The sequence below is a fragment of the Xenopus laevis genome, chromosome 3S (genome assembly GCF_017654675.1).
Source record: "Xenopus laevis strain J_2021 chromosome 3S, Xenopus_laevis_v10.1, whole genome shotgun sequence".
Classification (NCBI taxonomy): domain Eukaryota; kingdom Metazoa; phylum Chordata; class Amphibia; order Anura; family Pipidae; genus Xenopus; species Xenopus laevis.
Window position 1 is genome coordinate 131861452 of NC_054376.1, and position 25389 is coordinate 131886840.

A 25389-nucleotide genomic window follows, 5' to 3' on the forward strand; every position below is an offset into this window, starting at 1 on the left:
AGGAAAATCTCTGCACTTTATTCACTCATGGGGCCCGCGGGCATTGGGTGACTGGAGACATATTGGCCTGGCCCCCTATTGGCTGTCACACAGAGATGGGAGGAGACACGGGGAGAAGATCCCTATGGAAAGTCATTCCCAGGGGAAGTAGCGGAATATCCATTGCATTGCTGGCAGCTGATTGGGTGGGAGAATGAATATATTTAGGAGGAGGGGCGGGTGATTGGCAGCAGTTTGGGGGGGCAGCTGTGGGACCAGACACTGTTACTCTTGTACCAGGCAGAGTCCAAGTCCATGAGACGTCCCTGGATCCTGATGTTCTCAAGACACCCACGGAAATGCCCCGGGGATTCCTCTTGTGATGCTGCAGAGGAGGAGAGAGATGAGTGTAAGCTCCGCCCCCTGCATACAATCTACAGCACTGCCGAGTATCCCCTGGGCACCCACTGCCCTAACAACATCCCTTCATTTACATGATTAAAGGCAACATGAGAATATACGATGAGAATAAACTGAGAATATAATGAGAATATAATGAGAATATACTGAGAATATACTGAGAATAAACTGAGAATATACTGAGAATGTACTGAGAATATAATAAGAATATAATGAGAATAAACTGAGAATACAATGAGAATAAACTGAGAATACAATGAGAATATACTGAGAATATAGTGAGAATATACTGAGAATATAAAGAGAATATACTGAGAATATACTGAGAATATACTGAGAATATACTGAGAATATACTGAGAATATAAAGAGAATATACTGAGAATATACTGAGAATATACTGAGAATATAATGAGAATACAATGAGAATATAATGAGAATATAATGAGAATATACTGAGAATATAAAGAGAATATACTGAGAATATAAAGAGAATATACTGAGAATATAAAGAGAATATACTGAGAATATACTGAGAATATAATGAGAATACAATGAGAATATAATGAGAATATACTGAGAATATACTGAGAATATACTGAGAATATACTGAGAATATACTGAGAATATACTGAGAATATAAAGAGAATATAAAGAGAATATACTGAGAATACACTGAGAATATACTGAGAATATACTGAAAATATACTGAGAATATAATGAGAATATACTGAGAATATACTGAGAATATAATGAGAATATACTGAGAATATACTGAGAATATAATGAGAATATACTGAGAATATACTGAGAATATAATGAGAATGTACCGAGAATATACTGAGAATATAATGAGAATGTACCGAGAATATACTGAGAATATAATGAGAATACTGAGTGCACAGCCCCTGCCCCTCCCTGATTGGCCACTGACCCGATGTATCTGTAGCCCCAGAGCCCAAACTACAGAGCTGCACCTCCTGTTCCCACCACACAGGCACCCAAACCATCATGTTGGGCTAGTGCACATGTTACTGGTTGAATTGTATGATGGGCTGGGACAGGGGCAATGTTGGCCCTTAAATTTACCAGGAGTGGGATTTTTGGCAGATTGATAGAAGTGGAGCCAGAGGTTTATTATTAGAGCAGAAACCCCATTATTAGAACTGATCCCCCCATTGTGTCAGTGACAGGGGACACCTAGTGGCCACTAAGAGAATTGACTTTAATGAACACATTGGACTGTGCAGTGGGGACACCTAGTGGCCACTAAGAGAATTGACTTTAATGAACACATTGGACTGTGCAGTGGGGACACCTAGTGGCCAGTACAAGACATTACCAGCAATGGGACCTCATCCCAAGAGTCTCTAAGTACAGGGACGGAGCCATTTCTGCTGTGGCAACTAAAGGACAATCTCACACAACAAAGGGCTCAACCTTTTTCTCAGGTGCGACTGAGGTCGGTCCTCTGGCCTTGTGGATAGAAGTGTAAGGACTGAAATCTTAACGGGGATGTGGATATCCTGATTAAAGGTCAACTTGTACTGAGAGCTCAGCCCTAGTTGTACTGTGATGTATAGTTGTACAGTGATGTATAGTTGTACAGTGATGTATAGTTGTGCAGTGATGTATAGTTATACTGTGATGTATAGTTGTACAGTGATGTATAGTTGTGCAGTGATGTATAGTTGTACAGTGATGTATAGTTGTACTGTGATGTATAGTTGTACAGTGATGTATAGTTGTGCAGGGATGTATAGTTGTACAGTGATGTATAGTTGTACAGTGATGTATAGTTGTACAGTGATGTATAGTTGTGCAGTGATGTATAGTTGTACAGTGATGTATAGTTGTACAGTGATGTATAGTTGTACAGTGATGTATAGTTGTACAGTGATGTATAGTTGTGCAGTGATGTATAGTTGTGCAGGGATGTATAGTTGTGCAGGGATGTATAGTTGTGCAGTGATGTATAGTTGTACAGTGATGTATAGTTGTACAGTGATGTATAGTTGTGCAGGGATGTATAGTTGTGCAGGGATGTATAGTTGTGCAGGGATGTATAGTTGTACAGTGATGTATAGTTGTACAGTGATGTATAGTTGTACAGTGATGTATAGTTGTGCAGTGATGTATAGTTGTGCAGTGATGTATAGTTGTACAGTGATCTATAGTTGTACAGTGATGTATAGTTGTACAGTGATGTATAGTTGTACAGTGATGTATAGTTGTACAGTGATGTATAGTTGTGCAGGGATGTATAGTTGTACAGTGATGTATAGTTGTACTGTGATGTATAGTTGTACTGTGATGTATAGTTGTACAGTGATGTATAGTTGTGCAGTGATGTATAGTTGTGCAGTGATGTATAGTTGTGCAGTGATGTATAGTTGTGCAGGGATGTATAGTTGTACAGTGATGTATAGTTGTACAGTGATGTATAGTTGTACTGTGATGTATAGTTGTACAGTGATGTATAGTTGTACAGTGATGTATAGTTGTACAGTGATGTATAGTTGTACAGTGATGTATAGTTGTACTGTGATGTATAGTTGTACTGTGATGTATAGTTGTACAGTGATGTATAGTTGTACAGTGATGTATAGTTGTGCAGTGATGTATAGTTGTGCAGTGATGTATAGTTGTACAGGGATGTATAGTTGTACAGTGATGTATAGTTGTACAGTGATGTATAGTTGTACAGTGATGTATAGTTGTACTGTGATGTATAGTTGTACTGTGATGTATAGTTGTACAGTGATGTATAGTTGTACAGTGATGTATAGTTGTACAGTGATGTATAGTTGTACAGTGATGTATAGTTGTACAGGGATGTATAGTTGTACAGTGATGTATAGTTGTACTGTGATGTATAGTTGTACAGTGATGTATAGTTGTGCAGGGATGTATAGTTGTACAGGGATGTATAGTTGTACAGGGATGTATAGTTGTACAGTGATGTATAGTTGTACAGTGATGTATAGTTGTACAGTGATGTATAGTTGTACAGGGATGTATAGTTGTACTGTGATGTATAGTTGTACAGGGATGTATAGTTGTACTGTGATGTATAGTTGTACAGTGATGTATAGTTGTGCAGGGATGTATAGTTGTACAGGGATGTATAGTTGTACAGGGATGTATAGTTGTACAGTGATGTATAGTTGTACTGTGATGTATAGTTGTACAGTGATGTATAGTTGTACTGTGATGTATAGTTGTACAGTGATGTATGTTGTAAGTGATGTATAGTGTACGTGATGTATAGTTGTACAGGGATGTATAGTTGTACAGGATGTATAGTTGTACAGTGATGTATAGTTGTACAGGTGATGTGTATATGTTGTACAGTGATGTATGTATAGTGATGTATAGTACGTGATGTATAGTTGTACAGTGATGTATAGTTGTACAGTGATGTATAGTTGTACAGTGATGTATAGTTGTTACGTGATGTATAGTTGTACAGTGATGTATAGTTGTACAGTGATGTATAGTTGTACAGTGATGTATAGTTGTACAGTGATGTATAGTTGTACTAGGTGACATGTATAGTTGTACAGTGATGTATAGTGTCGGATGTATGTGTACAGTGATGTATAGTTTGTACAGTGATGTATAGTTGTCAGGATGTATAGTGTACAGTGATGTATAGTTGTACAGTGATGTATAGTTGTACAGTGATGTATAGTTGTACATGGTATATGACGTGATTATAGTTGTACAGTGATGTATAGTTGTACAGTGATGTATAGTTGTACTGTGATGTATAGTTGTACGTGATGTATAGTTGTACAGTGATGTATAGTTGTACAGGATGTATAGTTGTGCTGATGTATAGGTTGTAGCAGTGATGTATAGTTGTCAGGATGTATGTTACAGTGATGTATAGTTGTACGTGATGTATAGTGTAGTATGTTGTTGTACGTGATGTATAGTTGTACGGTGTATAGTTGTACAGTGATGTAGTTGTACAGTGATGTATAGTTGTGTACAGTGATGTATAGTTGTACAGTGATGTTATAGTTGTACAGGATGTATAGTTGTACAGTGATGTATAGTTGTACTGTGATGTATAGTTGTACAGTGATGTATAGTTGTCAGGATGTATAGTTGTACAGGATGTATAGTTGTACAGGATGTATAGTTGTAGTGATGTATAGTTGTACAGTGATGTATAGTTGTACAGTGATGTATAGTTGTACAGGATGTATAGTTGTACGTGATGTATAGTTGTACAGGATGTATAGTTGTACGTGATGTATAGTTGTACAGTGATGTATAGTTGTCAGGGATGTATAGTTGTACAGGATGTATAGTTGTACAGGATGTATAGTTGTACAGTGATGTATAGTTGTACTGTGATGTATAGTTGTACAGTGATGTATAGTTGTACTGTGATGTATAGTTGTACAGGATGTATAGTTGTACAGGATGTATAGTTGTACAGGATGTATAGTTGTACAGTGATGTATAGTTGTACGGATGTATAGTTGTACAGTGATGTATAGTTGTACTGGATGTATAGTTGTACAGGATGTATAGTTGTACAGGGATGTATAGTTGTACAGTGATGTATAGTTGTACAGTGATGTATAGTTGTACAGGATGTATAGTTGTACAGTGTGTATAGTTGTACAGTGATGTATAGTTGTACAGGATGTATAGTTGTACTGTGATGTATAGTTGTACGTGATGTATAGTTTACAGGATGTATAGTTGTACAGTGATGTATAGTTGTACAGTGATGTATAGTTGTACTGTGATGTATAGTTGTACAGTGATGTATAGTTGTACAGTGATGTATAGTTGTACAGTGATGTATAGTTGTACAGTGATGTATAGTTGTACAGTGATGTATAGTTGTACAGTGATGTATAGTTGTACAGTGATGTATAGTTGTACAGTGATGTATAGTTGTACAGGGATGTATAGTTGTACTGTGATGTATAGTTGTACAGTGATGTATAGTTGTACAGTGATGTATAGTTGTACAGTGATGTATAGTTGTACAGTGATGTATAGTTGTACAGGGATGTATAGTTGTACTGTGATGTATAGTTGTACAGTGATGTATAGTTGTACAGTGATGTATAGTTGTACAGTGATGTATAGTTGTACTGTGATGTATAGTTGTACTGTGATGTATAGTTGTACAGTGATGTATAGTTGTACTGTGATGTATAGTTGTACCCCCGTCAACTAGACCCATGAGTGGGGTTTTCTTTTGCTGAACAAAATATTTGTATATAGACCCCGGTGTACCCCACCTCTAACAGTAATGTATATATAGACCCCCCTGTACCCCACCTCTAACAGTAATGTATATATAGACCCCCTGTACCCCACCTCTAACAGTAATGTATATATAGACCCCCGTGTACCCCACCTGTAACAGTAACAAATACTCACTGGGTGCCCCTCCAATATAAACGATCCCCTCCTTGTCCGTCCAGGAATGTTTCAGAGCTGAATAATGTCCCTCCGATATGTCAGCGATCTCCTTCTCATTCCCACATTGCAGTGTAACAGATTTCGGGGTGATGCTCAGGTGGAACTTGTACCCATCACTGCCCCCCACATCAGCCAGTGCCTGGGTCACAACTGTATCATTCCCCAGTTCTACAAACAGGTTCTGCAGACGACAAATAAACCCAAAATCTCGGCATCTTTCAGTTTTATTATTTCCCATCCTGGTCTTAAACCCAACATCCCTCAGACTCATTATGTTCTACATTAGTCTAGAACACTATATCCTACCCTAGTCTAGAACCCAACATCCTTCAGACTCACTACATGTTATCTTAATCTAGAACCCAACATCCCTCAGACTCACTATATCCTACCCTAGTCTACAACCCACCATCCCTCAGACTCACTACATTCTATCGTAGTCTAGTACCCAACACCCTTCAGATCCACTGTGTCCTACATTATTCTAGAACCCAACATCCCTCAGACTCACGATAGCCTACCTTAGTCTAGAACCCAACACCCTTCAGATTCACTGTGTCCTACATTATTCTAGAACCCAACATCCCTCAGACTCACTATATCCTACCCTAGTCTACAACCCAACATCCCTCAGACTCACTACATTCTATCGTAGTCTAGAACCCAAAACCCTTCAGAATCACTGTGTCCTACATTATTCTAGAACCCAACATCCCTCAGACTCACTATACCCTACCCTAGAACCCAACATCCCTCAGACTCACCACATTCTATCATAGTCTAGAATCCAACACCCTTCAGATTCACTGTGTCCTACATTATTCTAGAACCCAACACCCTTCAGATTCACTGTGTCCTACATTATTCTAGAACCCAACATCCCTCAGACTCACTATATCCTACCCTAGTCTACAACCCAACATCCCCCAGACTCACTACATTATATTGTAGTCTAGAACCCAACATCCCTCAAACTCACTATATCATACCTTAGTCTAGAACCCAACATCCATCAGACTCAATATATCCTACCTTAGTCTAGAACCCAACACCCTTCGGATTCACTGTGTCCTACATTATTCTAGAACCCAACATCCCTCAGACTCACTATATCCTACCCTAGTCTACAACCCAACATCCCCCAGACTCACTACATTCTATCGTAGTCTAGAACCCAACATTCCTCATACTCACTATATCCTACCTTAGTCTAGAACCCAACATCCCTCCGCACTGGAATATTGTATTCTGCTACAAACCCCATTTGCTCCTTGTCTTGCAAAATCGTATGTGCTATAGTCCATGCCCTTATTTAATGGTCTAGGAGGGAATATCTGGTAAGTTTGGTCTTATTCTTTTCCTTAAACTCAGCACCTACCAAACTTGCTATATCCATCTATAGTCTAGAGTTTGACATCCATATGGCCTGCCATATATTATTCTTGCATAGAACCCAGCTTTCCATAACTCCTCCATCATAGACCCAAACAAATGCTTGTAGCTCACTCTTACCTTGTCTTGTCCCCAAAGGAGGAGAATCGTTCCAGTCTCTGGGTGTGAGACGCTCAGGAGTGAGAATGAGAGACTCTCTAAATGCAAATCCATCTGGAGAGACAGAGTCCATGGTTCTCCTGTCTGGGCTGATGCTGTAGGCAAGTCTATAGAGAGGAGATGTGAACCAGAGTTTTTCTAGTTAAAAACGAGAAGGAACCTCAGTGGTTATGTGAAAGAGAAGTGGCTGGATATTGATGCACTTCTAACTGCCAGGAGCTTTGCTTGGATAGAGCCAAGACCAACTGTAGGGTGAGCTGCAGGTTACCTAAATAATAATGGGAGGGCCCCACCACCCTGTGTAATTAAAGGCTATGTCCAACCAATGGAACAATGAAACTAGGGGCTGACATCTCATGTCCCGGGACTTTCAAACTGCCTACGGAAATACACTCCCCCGTGCAAAGGAAGTAGAGAGAGTCACACGAGTAGCAGGAAATACACTCCCCCATGCAAAGGAAGTAGAGACAGTCACATGAGTACCAGAAAATACACTCCCCCGTGCAAAGGAAGTAGAGACAGTCACACGAGTACCAGGAAATACACTCCCTCATGCAAAGGAAGTAGAGACAGACACATGAGTACCAGGAAATACACTCCCCCGTGCAAAGGAAGTAGAGACAGTCACATGAGTACCAGGAAATACACTCCCCCATACAAAGGAAGTAGAGACAGTCACATGAGTACCAGGAAATACACTCCCCCATGCATAGGAAGTAGAGACAGTCACATGAGTACCAGGAAATACACTCCCCCGTGCAAAGGAAGTAGAGACAGTCACATGAGTACCAGGAAATACACTCCCCCGTGCAAAGGAAGTAGAGACAGTCACACGAGTACCAGGAAATACACTCCCCCATGCAAAGGAGGTAGAGACAGTCACATGAGTACCAGGAAATACACTCCCCCGTGCAAAGGAAGTAGAGGCAGTCACATGAGTACCAGGAAATACACTCCCCCGTGCAAAGGAAGTAGAGACAGTCACACGAGTACCAGGAAATACACTCCCCCATGCAAAGGAAGTAGAGACAGACACATGAGTACCAGGAAATACACTCCCCCGTGCAAAGGAAGTAGAGACAGTCACACGAGTACCAGGAAATACACTCCCCCGTGCAAAGGAAGTAGAGACAGTCACACGAGTAGCAGGAAATACACTCCCCCGTGCAAAGGAAGTAGAGACAGTCACACGAGTACCAGGAAATACACTCCCCCATGCAAAGGAAGTAGAGATAGTCACATGAGTACCAGGAAATACACTCCCCCGTGCAAAGGAAGTAAAGACAGTCACACGAGTAGCAGGAAATACACTCCCCCTGCTGCCTATGAGCTGTAGGGTATAAATGTTAGATTTTATACTTAAGGAAGTTGTTGAGGCTGAAGGGAACAACCTGAGGTTCTGTAGGCCACATTTCCAGATCCCGGGAAGTAACTTCCTTTGCGGTGTGAGGCAAAACATCGCTTGGAGTGAGGAAGAAAGATGGGGTCCAGGAGCCATTTTGGAGTGACACTAAGGAAGACCCAGCTCCGTACACAGGCGTCCAAAGGAATGTGTAACTGTAACACATGATATAGAAGGTCCATGAGATCTGAAATGAACAAGTAGAGAAGCAGCAAAAGGTGATGTTACCCAATGAAGAGAGCACTCCATGCCCTCCTCATAGGAGCAGAAAGGTAGAAGAAAATAAACTGTGAGTATGACACTCTATCAAGTCATAATTATGAAGGAAAACCTGTGATATTCTTGGGAATATACTTAAAATGAAGCATTAAAGTATGAGCTATTGGGACATGCAGCTGCACATGTTATAAACCCAATAAGGGAGCCACATCATTTGCAGAATTGAGGCCAGTTTTGTCACCTAGTTCAGTGTTGTCCTCGATGTATGGGCTCCCCACATGCTCATAGAGAGAGACAGGACAGGTAGGACTGGTAGGACTGCTTGGAGGTAATGACATGGGCTTAGTATCTGGCCATTGTGTGTCAGTTAGGGAAGTGAAGGCATCAGATGCCAGTTAGTAAAGAAACTACGGGCAGTAGTGAGACAACCAGGAGAAGCTTGTGCACTGTATCTAACCAGGGAATAGAAGGGGGCAGCACTATGAAACGAGAGGAGGCCCCTCAAAGCCAGTCTTCATTTATCACACCAATGAGTGAAATGTAGGCACAGTAACGGCCTGCCCTTTACTCTTCCTTGTGATGGAGAGCTACTTGAGCTGGCTGGTCCCATTACAGGTAGGCAATAAGGGAGAAGTATGAGATCCATGAGAGTCTCTGGTACTGGCTAATAGTAGACAATGAATGGGCTCTTTAAAGGGGAAGAATTCAAAATACAAGTATGGGAAGCCAGGCCATAGTCAATACTATTAAACCCTAAGCAGAAGAAGCCAAATGAAGATCTCACAACTGGGCCAAATAGTGTTTGTGCTCAAGGCAAATCTACTTGGCCCGACCCCCATTGCACCCCCTCTGCTGCCCCCTGAATATTTATTTTTTACTGTGCTCAGTAGAAACATGCCTGTGTTGCCTACCACTAGTTCTGTCCCAGAGAATTCAATAAAGAGTGTATTAGAGTGTTAGTGTATTAGAGTGTTAGTGTATCAGGTGCAACTAGGCACAAGCAGGAATGATCAGAGCACCAAAAGCGGTGGCTCAATAACTCTTGAGCATCAAGGAACACCATGTGTCGCTATATAGCACACCTTGTTATATTATACATACATATGGTTTGAAAGGAAAGCAGGAAAATATAACAGGCACTGTCAGGGTTAAGCTGCCCATGCAAAAGTCATCAGCTTATGAGCCCGTGTATTGGGCCCTCGGGAAGGCAACCAACTGATATCACTCCAAAGATTGGCCAGAAAGCAATCACACAGCTTTGCATCATGAAGGCCATGGAATCAACAGAGACATAGAAGTGGAATCAATGAAAAGGGAGAATAAAGCTCCAGAGAGAAAGAAAGAAGCTTTAGGTTACCGGTTCCATGAGCTCTGAGCTATTGGTTAAAATTCCTCCCACTGCAATTCTCATAGTGGTGTCCAGACTTGAGGTGACCCCCTCTGATACGTGACCAATACGCAAGGATTCTTGGTCATCAACCTCTAAGACAATGCGGTGTTCCTGACTGCGCACCACGATCTGGAAGGGAGAAACGTCTCACATAAGAAGCACTTGTCCAGAAAGTAAAAGTCATGCCATCGCTTGTATATGTGTATGTAACAGAGACGGGATTAAGTGATTGGGTGTGCACAGGAACATACCTTCATCATGCCAAGCCCCATCCCATGCTGCCAACCTTAGCAAAAAAGTAACAGGTGAGGAGTTTAAAGTAGCTGGGGAGGGGGAAATACCATACCCCCCATAACCACAGGGTCAGAAGGGGGGGTGGATATACAAATACAGGTTGAGCTTGGGGGTTTTAAGGGTGTCAGGTGGGTTCCTTATTCCATGAAGGGAGAGAATTCCAGAGTGCATTAGGGTTACAGTTCACCCTTTTTGGAGACAATAATTACATTCCAGTTGGTATAGCAGCCACGTATAGGGCCATGTACTGGGGTACTGACAGTAGTGAGAATTCTGTACAGAATTTACTGCCTGTGCCCAGGATCAATCTCCTATTGGAGCAGAGGAACCTGGGAGATACCACCATCCTGAAGGTACAGCCTTCTAACTGTGGGCTGTACCAATAGGAGCAGCAGACACTCACCTAAGGCTCCATAAGTATGATTTAGAACTTAGTACTTTCTATAATGCTACTTATGTTATGAGTTTATAATCCAAGTGGGAGGGTAACTTTCAGACATAAATAGGAAGACATTAGGGTTAAGTGCTGCAGGTTACAGTGGCCAAGGCACTGCCCAATAAGTGCCCAAACTGAGCCAGCTTTTATGTGAGTGCCTCAAGATGTTGAAGAGGCCAAGGGAAGATTCTCTCTGGAGGAATTCAGGGATGGCATTCCCAATTTCTATTGCAGCAAAAAGAGATAGGGTTAAGGCAGTAGCAGTAGAGAGGCAGATGAACTAGCCAGAAAAGAGATGGAGTGAGGGGCCGAGGAATAAAGGGAATGTTATAAGGAGTTTGCTTTATGGGAAACCTTGATAAGGTCTTCAACAGGGAAGGGACCTGTAGTTGGATGAGAGGGGGAGGAGTCTGGCAGCAGAATTAAATACAGACGGTAGGGGAAAGAGATGTAAGGAGGCCAGTTAGCAGCAGGTTATAGTAGTCTAGACGGGATAGGATGACAGCATGGATAAAGGAGGGATAGGATGCAGTTATGTATAAAGGAGGGATAAGATGAGGGCATGGATAAAGACTGGATAGGATGAGGGCATGGATAAAGGAGGGATAGTATGAGGGATTGAGAAAAGGAGGGATAGGGTGAGGGATTTGGAAAAGGAGAGATAGGATGCAGGTATGGATAAAGGAGGGATATGATGAGGGATTGGGAAAAGGAGGGATAGGATGCAGGGATTGGGAAAGGAGGGATAGGATGAGGGATTGGGAAAAGGAGGGATAGGATACAAGGATTGGGAAAGGAGGGATAGGGTGAGGGATAGGGAAAAGGAGGCATAGGATGCAGGCATGGATAAAGAAGGGATATGATGAGGGATTGGGAAAAGGAAGGATAGGATGCAGGCATGGATAAAGAAGGGATATGATGAGGGATTGGGAAAAGGAGGAATAAAATGCAGGTATGGATAAAGGAGGGATAGGAAGCAGGTTTGGATAAAGGAGGGATAGGATTTGGAAAAGGAGGGATAGAGTGCAGGTATGGATAAAGGAGGGATAGGATTTTAAAAAGGAGGGATAGAATGCAGGTATAGATAAAGAAGGGATAGGATTTTGAAAAGGAGGGATAGAGTGCAGGTATGGATAAAGGAGGGATAGGATTTGGAAAAGGAGGGATAGAATGCAGGTTTGGATAAAGGAGGGATAGAATGCAGGTATGGATAAAGGAGGGATAGAATGCAGGTATGGATAAAGGAGGGATAGAATGCAGGTATGGATAAAGGAGGGATAGAATGCAGGTATGGATAAAGGAGGGATAGAATGCAGGTATGGATAAAGGAGGGATAGAATGCAGGTATGGATAAAGGAGGGATAGAATGCAGGTATGGATAAAGGCATGAGGGCATGGGTGAGTGGCTTTTATGTTGTGCATTTCGCATGGCTCTCTTGGTTGCAGAGATGTAACACCACTATACAATGTCTCAGAATTAGTGGTTCACCAGCCAATAGCAACAAATGGGCTCCTCTCCTTTTCTCTTTAGTTACCTTGTGCCATTCTCCATCATTTACTGTTGGACCCCCACTCACAGACACTTTCGCCATCTGGTTATGAATATGAATTTCTGGGCGTCCGCCCCTTAATCCCAGCAGAAACCAGTCATGACCTCCCCTTGAATCACCAAAAAGTAGCACCCCCTCAGGGTCGAATGTTCGCACTTCAAAAGATGAGGATGAGCTAGAAGACAACAATAAGACCTTCATTTAGTTTTCCACCAGAAAGTTCAGTTGACTGGCTGCTCTCATTGGAACAGACAACTCTATACCAGGCTTCCAGCTCCATTCTGTGCAGTGATTCCATGTGGGGGGTCCATCATAGCAAATGTTCAAGCTACAAGCCTAGATTGGCAACCTGGAACCTTCTTCAAAAGCCAATGGAGCTGCTATAAGCCACTATAGACCATATTATTTCAATATGGGTCTTTGTGTAGTTGAAATGCCAGGACCTATTTTTCTAAATCATACTCCAGACATGTTAAGGGGTAGATACTTCATCAGACTGGGGAGGAATAAATATTCCTTGTAGGGCCAAAATGGGTCCTCAGGCCCTTAAATAGACAGTCCTACTTTAGCTCGAACCCTAACTGTCTGCTCACAACTGAAAAGTCCTATCCATTCCTAACTGCCACCAGCATGTTCCTCTAGCTCAGTGCTGTCAAACTTCTGAGGTTCTGAAGGTTGGAATTTTTCAGGCCTACGTGATGGAGCTGAAATAACTCCAACACTAATGAGGGCAAGTAGAGTATGGCAGGAGACAGGGTCACTCTAAAATAAATACTGTACTACACACAGTGACACAGTGCTGGCACCGCTCCTACAAGATAGGAATGACTATTTTTCCCGAGGCATTGAGTCTGCTTTCCAATAGAGTTTGATCCAAGTACCACAATGAGTTTTAGGAAAGGAAAAGGAAGTGGGGTTCTTGCTGCATTCCCTTTTACAAGTCAGCACAGCAATGGGAAGTACATTCACCCCTAGTTTGTATATAGGTTATTGGGAGCATCTTTTTTATCAAGGGTTGGAACCCTCAGTAGATATTGGGGCATCATTATATCGATGATGCTGTTCTCATTTGGAAAGGGGCTGAGGAGGAATTGGTTTCTTTTGTCAATGGCACAAGCAGGTCTGGGATATGAAGGGACATGAGTTTTGTCAGCAGATCCATTACTGAGGAAGATCCTCTCATCCAGACCTGATATTAGGAAAGTACAGAGACGAGCGACTAAGCTGATAATGGGAATGGAAGGGATCTGTTATGGGGAAAACTTCTGTAACCTCTGTATCAAACAGGTCAATGTGCCGGGTCAGGCAGGATTGTGGGGTTAAAACTCCAGTGACCCCCAGAGAACCGACTGAGCAATTAGCATATTTATGGAACTAACTAACCTAAACGTATTTTATGAACTGCTTGTTATAGAGTAACATAAGCAGGTTATATTTCCTCACCTACATGGACAACAGTGTAATGATATGATTTTCAATAAATATATATTGCTTGTCAGTCAAAGTGCCCTTGGGGCCCCTATAGTTTCTGCGCCCCCAGCAGTTGCCGGGTCTGTTTCCTTTATAGTTACAACCCCCTGTAAACTGTGTACCGCATACAAGAGGTGTGGCCAACAATTTAGCACTTTTGTTCATGGGGGCCCCAGACAAAGAACTTGTACGGGCCCCAAAGATTCTGATGGCAGCCCTGCTGATTTCTGCTTAGAATTCTAAATGTGATCTTTAATCTAACTTCCAAGGAAAATGCAAAATATGCAGAAGGCGACAGTTGCCAAAACGTTTCCCCCTAAGTTTCCATCTCCCCCACGTTGTGCAACTGGCGACACAGTTCCTCATGAGTGCCCACTCACCTGGTGATGTTTAACAGGTCGATATGAACAGTTCCTGCCGGATATCCATGACCCCAGTCCTGAGCGAGGTTAATCGCTTGCTTGGGGTCAAGGAACTGTGGGTAGGGGTCTAGTTCCTGGGAGATAACGGAGAGATTAGAAGAAAAATGGTGGAGCACTCTTGGACCGTCCTTTTATTATATCTCATTATGAGTGTATTGCATAAGCAAATCACTATATTAGCAGCCTATGATGTAGCCCCCCAAAGTTTCTCCACTTCAATGTACTTTCTCCATTGAATTTCTTATAGTCTTTTCCCATTGAATTCTCTAGACCCGATATAGCTGCCATCTGTTCCCCATAAACGGTTGCCTATATCCTAAACTGCCTAAATATTCCTGTCCCTATTACCTGTTTTCCATGCCCTATGGTCTCTCCTGTATAATAATAATAATACCCAGGCTATTCTGCTAAGTGCATAGCCACAGACATGCATCGTTGCCCAACATGTTGCTCTCCAACCCCTTGGATGTGGCTACCATTGACCCCAACGCAGGTGCTTCTTTTTGAATTCCAGGCTTTGAGGCAAGTTTTGGTTGCATAAAAACCAAGTGCAGTGCCAAATAGAACCTCTTGTTGGATGCTAGCCCACATAGGGGATACTAGTAGCCAATTACAGCCCATATTTGGCACCTCCAGGAACTTTTTGCATGCTTATGTTACTCTCCAACTTTGTTACATTTGATAAGGCTCATGGGTAAAAAAAAAAAAGCTGTGGGCCCTGCTCTAACCCCTTTAACCACAATCCCCTGTGCTCTCCTACAAGATTATGTCTATAACCAAGTCTCTTTCAGCCCACACCCCTGCACTCTAGTAGTCTCTCACCTCCACTGCATTGCCTGGCACTCTCGTTATCATGGCCACAAAGAAGATTGTTGGAAAGAGCCTCATGGTGTGGAATGGCCGCTCTCGTGGCAGAAAGAACAAACCCAGGACTATTGTGAGTGACCCTCCTGGCTGCAGAGTCCAGTGTGTGTAACGAGGGGAAGGACAGGCTACGTGTAGATAAGATAGGGATGTCCATGTAACCATTAACAGTGTCACTGACCCACCACCCCCACTCATGTACCTCCTGTAATCTCACTGAGACGTGCTCATCTGCAAACTGGGCCCAATGTCAGTGCAATCACTCAACCTGGTTCTACACTTTCTTCTGCACTTTATTGCTTTTTGGCCCTTAAATGAGCCCCACGAAGCTTAGACCTCTTACCAGAAATTCAGTCTAGAGCTTTTAATGACTAACAAGACAAAACGGAGTCACCGCATGATCAGCCCAGAAATAGCAGATATGCATGGAAAGCTCCTGGCTGCTGTTGTCTGGACTTCCAGAGCCCCCCATTTCAGAATACACAACCACCACTACTGGTAAATCTTCACTTGTGTGCCTGGCTCTTTAATGAGAAGATCACAGGGGTGACAGTTGGTAGCTGTGTTTCTAATACTATCGTAGTAAGTAAAGGAGCTCCACAAGGATGTGTACCTAGTCCTTTGTGTGGCCACATCCAACTCTGATTCCATTGATTATTGAGTATTGAGCCCGTTTATTAGCGTGTACCAGGAATTGCACTCGTACTCTATCACTATTCCTATGCACTATTTATCAATTGCAAAGTCTGGGAATGATCAAGGTACATTTTACTACAGGTTCTACTTCTATAACTTTATATGACGAATAAAAGAATCTTAGGGGAAACTATACCCCAGAATATATAATTAATCTATAAAGACATGTCGCATTAACACAACTCATATGTAAAACCCTGCTTTATCGAAATAAACCATCTTCATAAAAATATACTCATTTAGTACTATGTGCCATTGGGGAATCCTAAATTTGGGAGGTCACATGAGCCAATGAATGGGAGCTGCAGGATTTCTGCTCATCTGATCTCTGGGAAGGGGGCATCACATAATGGGGGGCTCAAGGGAAAAGGGCAATATTTAATTAAATATGTTGTGGTTTGGGAAGATTCTTATCTTAGTGTTGGTTAAGAGTTCATTCTGGGGGTGTAGTTACACATAGGTAGCAGGGAGCTTTTGCACCCTTACTACACATATAGTAGTTATATATACAGTTGGAAGGTTGTTCGGCGTGTATTATCTCTATCCTGTTTTGGGGAATTTCTTGTATTTGTCAGAGATCTGATGGCACGTTCAGTTGTGTAGGACCTGAGTTGTGCCCATAGTGACTGCTGGAAATACAGGGGATATTCTTGTATTCATCCTCTCACTGGTGATTTGCCAGCTAGCCTGAAAGCCACTGGGCAAGCGGGTGTGGACTGGCCTCCAACCTGCAGATCAGAGCAGGTGCAGCAAATCTTTAGCAGGTGGACAAACAGTTGGACTAATTCTTACCATGACATTTCCATAGCCGAGAAGTAGACCTCTACTTGGAAAACTTCCGGAGGTGTGTATTCTGATTGCCACTCTGAATCCATACCGGGCATTTTTGTACCAGCATATAAATGGTATAGGTTCCAGGTGCTGGAAAACTACAAGTCCCACACCTTCCAGTCAGCTCAGGGAGCCCCATTAGGTGCCAAACACATTGATGAAAGCAGAGCAGTGTGGGGCCCCCCATGGTTAAATGATTTTAACTGAAGAAGTTGCGGTTATGTAGCTGGGGCTGATGACGTCAGTACGTCTTGTGAAAATGGCGAGAAATGATTTGTTGGCGCGCTAGCAATGGCTCGTCATGTTGCTCAGCAGCTGCTGACCCTCTCCTTTTGGTAACCAATGGTTAGGTGTACCGGAGAAGTTGGTTACCATTCCTGTTGCCCACCTGGGTCCTTTGCGACACCAGTATCCTTGCGCCAAAGGCAAGCTCTTACCATCATATGAGGGCTCATTGTCTTTTGAAGAAGCCGTGAAGGGCAAGTAGCTCTGCGTCCCCTATAGGTTGTGTCTGTGACAGCTCTGCGTGTTACCTATAGACCTCTATTGAACAACGCTGTGACTTCTCTTTGCTCAAGTGTGTTCCCATTCCCTAATGGAACTCTGCTTGTTGAACATTACCTAAAAGGAAAAAAACTGAAAGAAGAAAAAATAAAACAAATCTAGAAAAAGGAGAATTTTACTAAGAAAAACCTGTCCTTCACCTCCGGAGGCAGGACAAAGAACTGAGGAGAGGAGGTGGGGCCAGCCCATATAGGCAGCACGAGGGGTCAATAATCAACAGTTTCTGTCCTGCCTCCAGAGGGGAAGGATGACAAACCCCTAATGTCTGCACTGACTGGAGGGCCGACTAGAGAAATACAGATTGTGCCCATTGTTGCCTGCAGATCCCACATCCTCAATGATGGACCAATCATGAGTAAAGTCATGCACCCAACACACTGCACTAAAGCTCCCCAACCTAACCTCCAAGGCTCTTGCTCCCCGCACCCTCCGAGGCGCTCGCTCCCCGCACCCTCCGAGGCGCTCGTTCCCCTCACCCTCCGAGGCGCTCGCTCCCCGCACCCTCCGAGGCGCTCGTTCCCCTCACCCTCCGAGGCGCTCGCTCCCCGCACCCTCCGAGGCGCTCGCTCCGCTCACCCTCCGAGGCGCTCGCTCCCCGCACCCTCCGACGCGCTCGTTCCCTGAACCTCCGACGCGCTCGTTCCCAGCAGCCCCTGCCTACAGCCAAGCTTATCTGCACCAACACCACTATGCACAGAGCACAGGAGTCACACCTACATCAATCCAGTGGGATACATTTGGGGTAAGCGGGGCACATGGATAGTGTGTTTTGGGGCTAGAAAGAATATTAGTGTCCCAACATGGTCTCACCCCTCCAAACCTGCCAGTCACTTGTATGTGTTCTATGGTTAAACCTGCTGTATTACACTGGATGTTACAAAGAATCAAGGATCAACCCCCGCACGAGGATTTTATGGACCAAATAAAATAAGAGATAGGGGAGCAATAATCCATGTAGAACATACAGTGGCCAGTTGAAGCCGCCATCTTGGTTATAGGAGAGAAGCATCTACACAATATGATATGTTTCATTAGAATCAAATATTTCAATCTGATTTCCCTTTTCTGTGTAATAATAAAACAGTCGCTTGTACTTGATCCCCATTAAGATATAATTAATCCTTATTGCTTCCCTGATTTCATGCACTTTTCCCTTTCTCCTGGTCTCTTTTTCCCATTATGTTTCTCCTGCTCAGTCTGTATAAATAAATAGTAGTGAACTGCACTCATTGTCCTCACTTCCTACCCCATTCCATGCACTCTTCTCTGCTCTGCTTTCCTTAAAGGGATTCTCATGAGAAAACGTTTTTATTTTAAACACATCAGTTAATAGATTTCTGCAGAATTCTACTGGAGCAGCACTGTTTTTCAAAAGAGCAAACTGATTTTTTTATATTTAATTTTGAAATCTGACATGGGGCTAGACATATTGTCAGTTTCAAAGCTGCCCCCAGTCATGTGACTTGTGCTCTGATAAACTTCAGTCTCTCTTTACTGCAAGTTGGAGTGATATCCCCCCCCAGCAGCCAAACAAAAGAACAATGGGAAGGTAACCAGATAGCAGCTCCCTAACACAAGATAACAGCTGCCTGGTAGATCTAAGAACAACACTCAATAGTAAAATCCAGGTCCCACTGAGACACATTCAGTTACATTGAGTAGGAGAAACAACAGCCTGCCAGAAAGCAGTTCCATCCTAAAGTGCTGGCTCTTTCTGAAATCACATGACCAGGCAAAATGAGCTGAGATGCACCTACACACCAATATTACAACTAAATACACTTGCTGGTTCAGGAATGACATTTTATATAGTACAGTCAATTATTTGCAGTGTAAACAGTGTCATTTAGACATAAAAACTACACCATAAAAATCATGACAGAATCCCTTTAAGTTATTTCTTACACGGCCACGACCACCATTTGGCCACTGCACCCCTTTATTATGTTGTCATTGCTGCTCCAGCGCCCCACATAACCCACAGAGTGTTTGCAGAGATTTCTTACACACTCACTAGTGACACAGATACAAGGGAATACAGTCGTCTCACACAGAAGAAATAAAATCTGGAGAAACTATAAGCAAGAAATAGAGTCTAATCCTGGAGCAGATCTGTTACTTGCGTCTCTATGCTGGAAACTGCACACAGTCATGAATACATTGCATTAATATTAGCAGAGCACAGACACCTTCAATTTAAGCAAATTATCTTTATTAACATCAGGGGAGACGACCCCAATGTTCCACAAAGGATCCAGAGCCCCAGGTAGCACAGACAGGATTGAGATACAGACATATTGCCATAATAATGTTATTAGCTGCCTCACCATCCCTTAACCATTCACTCTCCACCATGAACTCTCTCAGCACAACTCTAGGGAGACAAATGATTGACATATGAAATGTATTGTATAGCAGCGTATACTAGAGCTTTACACTTCTGCAATGATTGGGGTGTTTATACTGGAGAGGCACAGAGCACAAGAGCTTTGGCTACTAACTAGTACTAACAACAAATGAGAGTAAGTGGCGAGGGGTAGAGGGCTACTAACTAGTACTAATAACAAATGAGAGTAAGTGGCGAGGGGTAGAGGGCTACTAACTAGTACTAACAACAAATGAGAGTAAGTGGCGAGGGGTAGAGGGCTACTAACTAGTACTAATAACAAATGAGAGTAAGTGGCGAGGGGTAGAGGGCTACTAACTAGTACTAATAACAAATGAGAGTAAGTGGCGAGGGTAGAGGGCTACTAACTAGTACTAATAACAAATGAGAGTAAGTGGCGAGGGGTAGAGGGCTACTAACTAGTACTAATAACAAATGAGAGTAAGTGGCGAGGGGTAGAGGGCTACTAACTAGTACTAACAACAAATGAGAGTAAGTGGCGAGGGTAGAGGGCTACTAACTAGTACTAACAACAAATGAGAGTAAGTGGCGAGGGGTAGAGGGCTACTAACTAGTACTAACAACAAATGAGAGTAAGTGGCGAGGGGTAGAGGGCTACTAACTAGTACTAATAACAAATGAGAGTAAGTGGCGAGGAGTAGAGGGCTACTAACTAGTACTAACAACAAATGAGAGTAAGTGGCGAGGAGTAGAGGGCTACTAACTAGTACTAATAACAAATGAGAGTAAGTGGTGAGGGGTAGAGGGCTACTAACTAGTACTAATAACAAATGAGAGTAAGTGGCGAGGAGTAGAGGGCTACTAACTAGTACTAATAACAAATGAGAGTAAGTGGCGAGGAGTAGAGGGCTACTAACTAGTACTAATAACAAATGAGAGTAAGTGGCGAGGGGTAGAGGGCTACTAACTAGTACTAATAACAAATGAGAGTAAGTGGCGAGGGGTAGAGGGCTACTAACTAGTACTAATAACAAATGAGAGTAAGTGGCGAGGGGTAGAGGGCTACTAACTAGTACTAATAACAAATGAGAGTAAGTGGCGAGGGGTAGAGGGCTACTAACTAGTACTAATAACAAATGAGAGTAAGTGGCGAGGGGTAGAGGGCTACTAACTAGTACTAACAACAAATGAGAAGTAAGTGGCGAGGGGTAGAGGGCTACTAACTAGTACTAATAACAAATGAGAGTAAGTGGCGAGGAGTAGAGGGCTACTAACTAGTACTAATAACAAATGAGAGTAAGTGGCGAGGGTAGAGGGCTACTAACTAGTACTAATAACAAATGAGAGTAAGTGGCGAGGGGTAGAGGGCTACTAACTAGTACTAATAACAAATGAGAGTAAGTGGCGAGGGGTAGAGGGCTACTAACTAGTACTAATAACAAATGAGAGTAAGTGGCGAGGGGTAGAGGGCTACTAACTAGTACTAATAACAAATGAGAGTAAGTGGCGAGGAGTAGAGGGCTACTAACTAGTACTAATAACAAATGAGAGTAAGTGGCGAGGGGTAGAGGGCTACTAACTAGTACTAATAAAAATGAGTGTAAGTGGCGAGGGGTAGAGGGCTACTAACTAGTACTAATAACAAATGAGAGTAAGTGGCGAGGGGTAGAGGGCTACTAACTAGTACTAATAACAAATGAGAGTAAGTGGCGAGGGTAGAGGGCTACTAACTAGTACTAATAACAAATGAGAGTAAGTGGCGAGGGGTAGAGGGCTACTAACTAGTACTAACAACAAATGAGAGTAAGTGGCGAGGAGTAGAGGGCTACTAACTAGTACTAATAACAAATGAGAGTAAGTGGCGAGGAGTAGAGGGCTACTAACTAGTACTAATAACAAATGAGAGTAAGTGGCGAGGGGTAGAGGGCTACTAACTAGTACTAATAACAAATGAGAGTAAGTGGCGGGAGTAGAGGGCTACTAACTAGTACTAATAACAAATGAGAGTAAGTGGCGAGGGGTAGAGGGCTACTAACTAGTACTAATAACAAATGAGAGTAAGTGGCGAGGGGTAGAGGGCTACTAACTAGTACTAATAACAAATGAGAGTAAGTGGCGAGGGGTAGAGGGCTACTAACTAGTACTAATAACAAATGAGAGTAAGTGGCGAGGGGTAGAGGGCTACTAACTAGTACTAATAACAAATGAGAGTAAGTGGCGAGGGGTAGAGGGCTACTAACTAGTACTAATAACAAATGAGAGTAAGTGGCGAGGAGTAGAGGGCTACTAACTAGTACTAATAACAAATGAGAGTAAGTGGCGAGGGGTAGAGGGCTACTAACTAGTACTAATAACAAATGAGAGTAAGTGGCGAGGGGTAGAGGGCTACTAACTAGTACTAATAACAAATGAGAGTAAGTGGCGAGGGGTAGAGGGCTACTAACTAGTACTAACAACAAATGAGAGTAAGTGGCGAGGGGTAGAGGGCTACTAACTAGTACTAACAACAAATGAGAGTAAGTGGCGAGGAGTAGAGGGCTACTAACTAGTACTAATAACAAATGAGAGTAAGTGGCGAGGAGTAGAGGGCTACTAACTAGTACTAATAACAAATGAGAGTAAGTGGCGAGGGGTAGAGGGCTACAGAGTTCAGAGGAGAAACAGAGAAAGCTGATTGATATGTAGAAGTCCTGGGGCCCAGCACTTGTATTCAGTCCGGCTAAAGGGGAAGTTTAACCCTCCCTTTTTTGTTTTGCACTCATTTAATCTGGTTACATTGAAAAGGTGCATTGACCCTACAACACGTCCCCTCCCCCAGCACTGATGGATTGTGGGAATGACACTGTAAGCCTAAGGGGGGGGAGGCAAGAGGGTGTCAGGGACACAGAGGGGCAGGGGAACCAGTAGAGAGTTAGGGAGGTTCAGAAGTGACAGAAAGATTTCACCAAGTTTCGCTGCAAAAATGACGCCCATAGACTCAAACAAGAAAACGTTTGTTGTGCGTAAAAAAACATTTTTTTGAGGTCTATAGACTTTAATACATGTTGGTCGAATTGTTGCAGTTTGGCTAATTTTCGATTGAATAGAAAGGGTTAAATTCACACATGACTAGTGGTAACAAGTTAGTGAGTAACATACAGGGTTAAGTGTGTGACATGGGGGCCCGGCAGCTTTATGATCAGCTAGAAACCCCTCTTCCTTAAATACCTGCACTCACACTCACACTCACACTCACTGAACTAACAGGGGACTCACCTCCACTTCCAGTGAAACAGCGGGGGGGGGGGGCTAGTTCCACAATGATACAAGAGCTGGGGGGGTCAGAACTCTAGTTCCACAATGAAACACAAGGAGGGAGGGTGAGAGTTCTAGTTCAACAATAACACACAAGGAGGAAGGGTGAGAGTTCTAGTTCTACAATAAAACACAAGGAGGGAGGGTGAGAGTTCTAGTTCCACAATAACACACAAGAGGGAGGTGAGAGTTCTAGTCCCACAATAACACACAAGAGGGAGATGAGAGTTGTAGTTCCACAATAAAACACAAGGGAGGAGGGTGAGAGTTCTAGTTCTACAATAAAACACAAGGGAGGGAGGGTGAGAGTTCTAGTTCCACAATAAAACACAAGGGAGGGAGGGTGAGAGTTCTAGTTCAACAATAAAACACAAGGGAGGAGGGTGAGAGTTCTAGTTCCACAATAAAAGACAAGGGAGGGAGGGTGAGAGTTCTAGTTCCACAATGAAACACAAGGAGGGAGGGTGAGAGTTCTAGTTCAACAATAAAACACAAGGAGGGAGGGTGAGAGTTCTACAATAAAACAAGAGAGGAAGGTGAGAGTTCTAGTTCCACAATAACACAAGAGGGAGATGAGAGTTGTAGTTCCACAATAAAACACAAGGGAGGAGGGTGAGAGTTCTAGTTCTACAATAAAACGACGAGGGAGGGAGGGTGAGAGTTCTAGTTCCACAATAAAACACGAGGGAGGGAGGGTGAGAGTTCTAGTTCTACAATAAAACACGAGGGAGGGAGGGTGAGAGTTCTAGTTCCACAATAAAAGACAGGGAGGGAGGGTGAGAGTTCTAGTTCCACAATAAAACACAAGAGGGATGTGAGAGTTGCAGTTCCACAATAAAACACAAGGGAGGAGGGTGAGAGTTCTAGTTCCACAATGAAACACAAGGGAGGAAGTGGGAGTTCTAGTTCCACAATAAACACAAGAGGGAGGTGAGAGTTCTAGTCCCACAATAACACACAAGGAGGGAGATGAGAGTTGTAGTTCCACAATAAAACACAAGGGAGGAGGGTGAGAGTTCTAGTTCTACAATAAAACACGAGGGAGGGAGGGTGAGAGTTCTAGTTCCACAATAAAAGACAAGGGAGGGAGGGTGAGAGTTCTAGTTCTACAATAAAACACAAGAGGGATGTGAGAGTTGCAGTTCCACAATAAAACACAAGGGAGGAAGTGGGAGTTCTAGTTCTACAATAAAACACAAGAGGGAGATGAGAGTTGTAGTTCCACAATAAAACACAAGGGAGGGAGGGTGAGAGTTCTAGTTCTACAATGAAACACAAGAGGGAGGTGAGAGTTCTAGTTCCACAACAAAAGACAAGGGAGGAGGGTGAGAGTTCTAGTTCCACAATGAAACACAAGGGAGGGAGGGTGAGAGTTCTAGTTCCACAATAAAACGAGGGAGGTGAGAGTTCTAGTTCCACAATAAAAGACACAAGGAGGGAGGAGAGAGTTGTAGTTCCACAATAAAAGACACAAGGGAGGGAGGTGAGAGTTGTAGTTGGACAAGAGGGAAGGCCAGAGCTGTAATGAAATAAAAGACAAGGGGAGTGAGGACACGAGGCCACTAGTCGGAGGGTCGGCAGTTACAGAGGAGGTCGGGGAGCAGTGTTGCCGCTAGAGTGAGAGCCTGGGCCGGGGATGTAACACGGAGGTATCCGGGAGGAATGAGGCGCCAGGGAACCAGTACGAGTGGCTCTCCCGTCCCACAGGGGCCGCACACACGGACTCCTCTCCCGGGCACAAGCAGCCACTCACCGACACTACTGGGCCTACAACATCAATGACGCCGGGGACTTTCCACAGTCACAGTCCGCACTCCATGAATGAGAGGCGGCTTCGAAACTACTCGAGGCCGGGGATTTGAGGCCTACTACTACTAGCCCAATGGCTGATTCCTACAGTGAAGATAAGCTCATGACTCTCGCACACAAACACGTCTAACACTGAAGCACACGGCACGCATGCGCAGCATTCACCACACGTACCACTACTCACCCACACGGACTGTGATTGGCGCCATTGCACGTCCATCAAGCCAAAAGTCCGCCCCTTTACACGTGTAGTGCAATGAAATCTTCACCCTACACTTTCTACTGAGCGATCTGACGAAACAATGGGAGAGGCCACAACGCATGCGTCAGACAGTAGCGCACGTCCCTCCCACAGACTCCCTCATTCTCCAATTACGATAAAGAACAGGATCCTC

At 43.4% G+C, this 25389-nt stretch overlaps 1 protein-coding gene across 3 annotated transcripts; it reads right to left on the minus strand.

Moving 5' to 3' along the window:
- Positions 1 to 25361, minus strand: shbg.S (sex hormone binding globulin S homeolog). 3 transcript variants are annotated; one of them, XM_041587697.1, is made up of 9 exons: positions 25179 to 25299; positions 17418 to 17616; positions 14548 to 14663; positions 12683 to 12872; positions 10385 to 10546; positions 8798 to 8963; positions 7368 to 7513; positions 5814 to 6036; positions 3 to 364 (listed from the first exon to the last, which is right to left on the minus strand). In XM_041587697.1, the coding sequence occupies exons 2-9, from the start codon at positions 17433 to 17435 to the stop codon at positions 204 to 206; spliced, it is 1182 nt and encodes a 393-aa protein (XP_041443631.1). In that variant the 5' UTR covers positions 17436 to 17616; positions 25179 to 25299; the 3' UTR covers positions 3 to 203.
- Between the last annotated feature and the right edge of the window lie 28 nt (positions 25362 to 25389).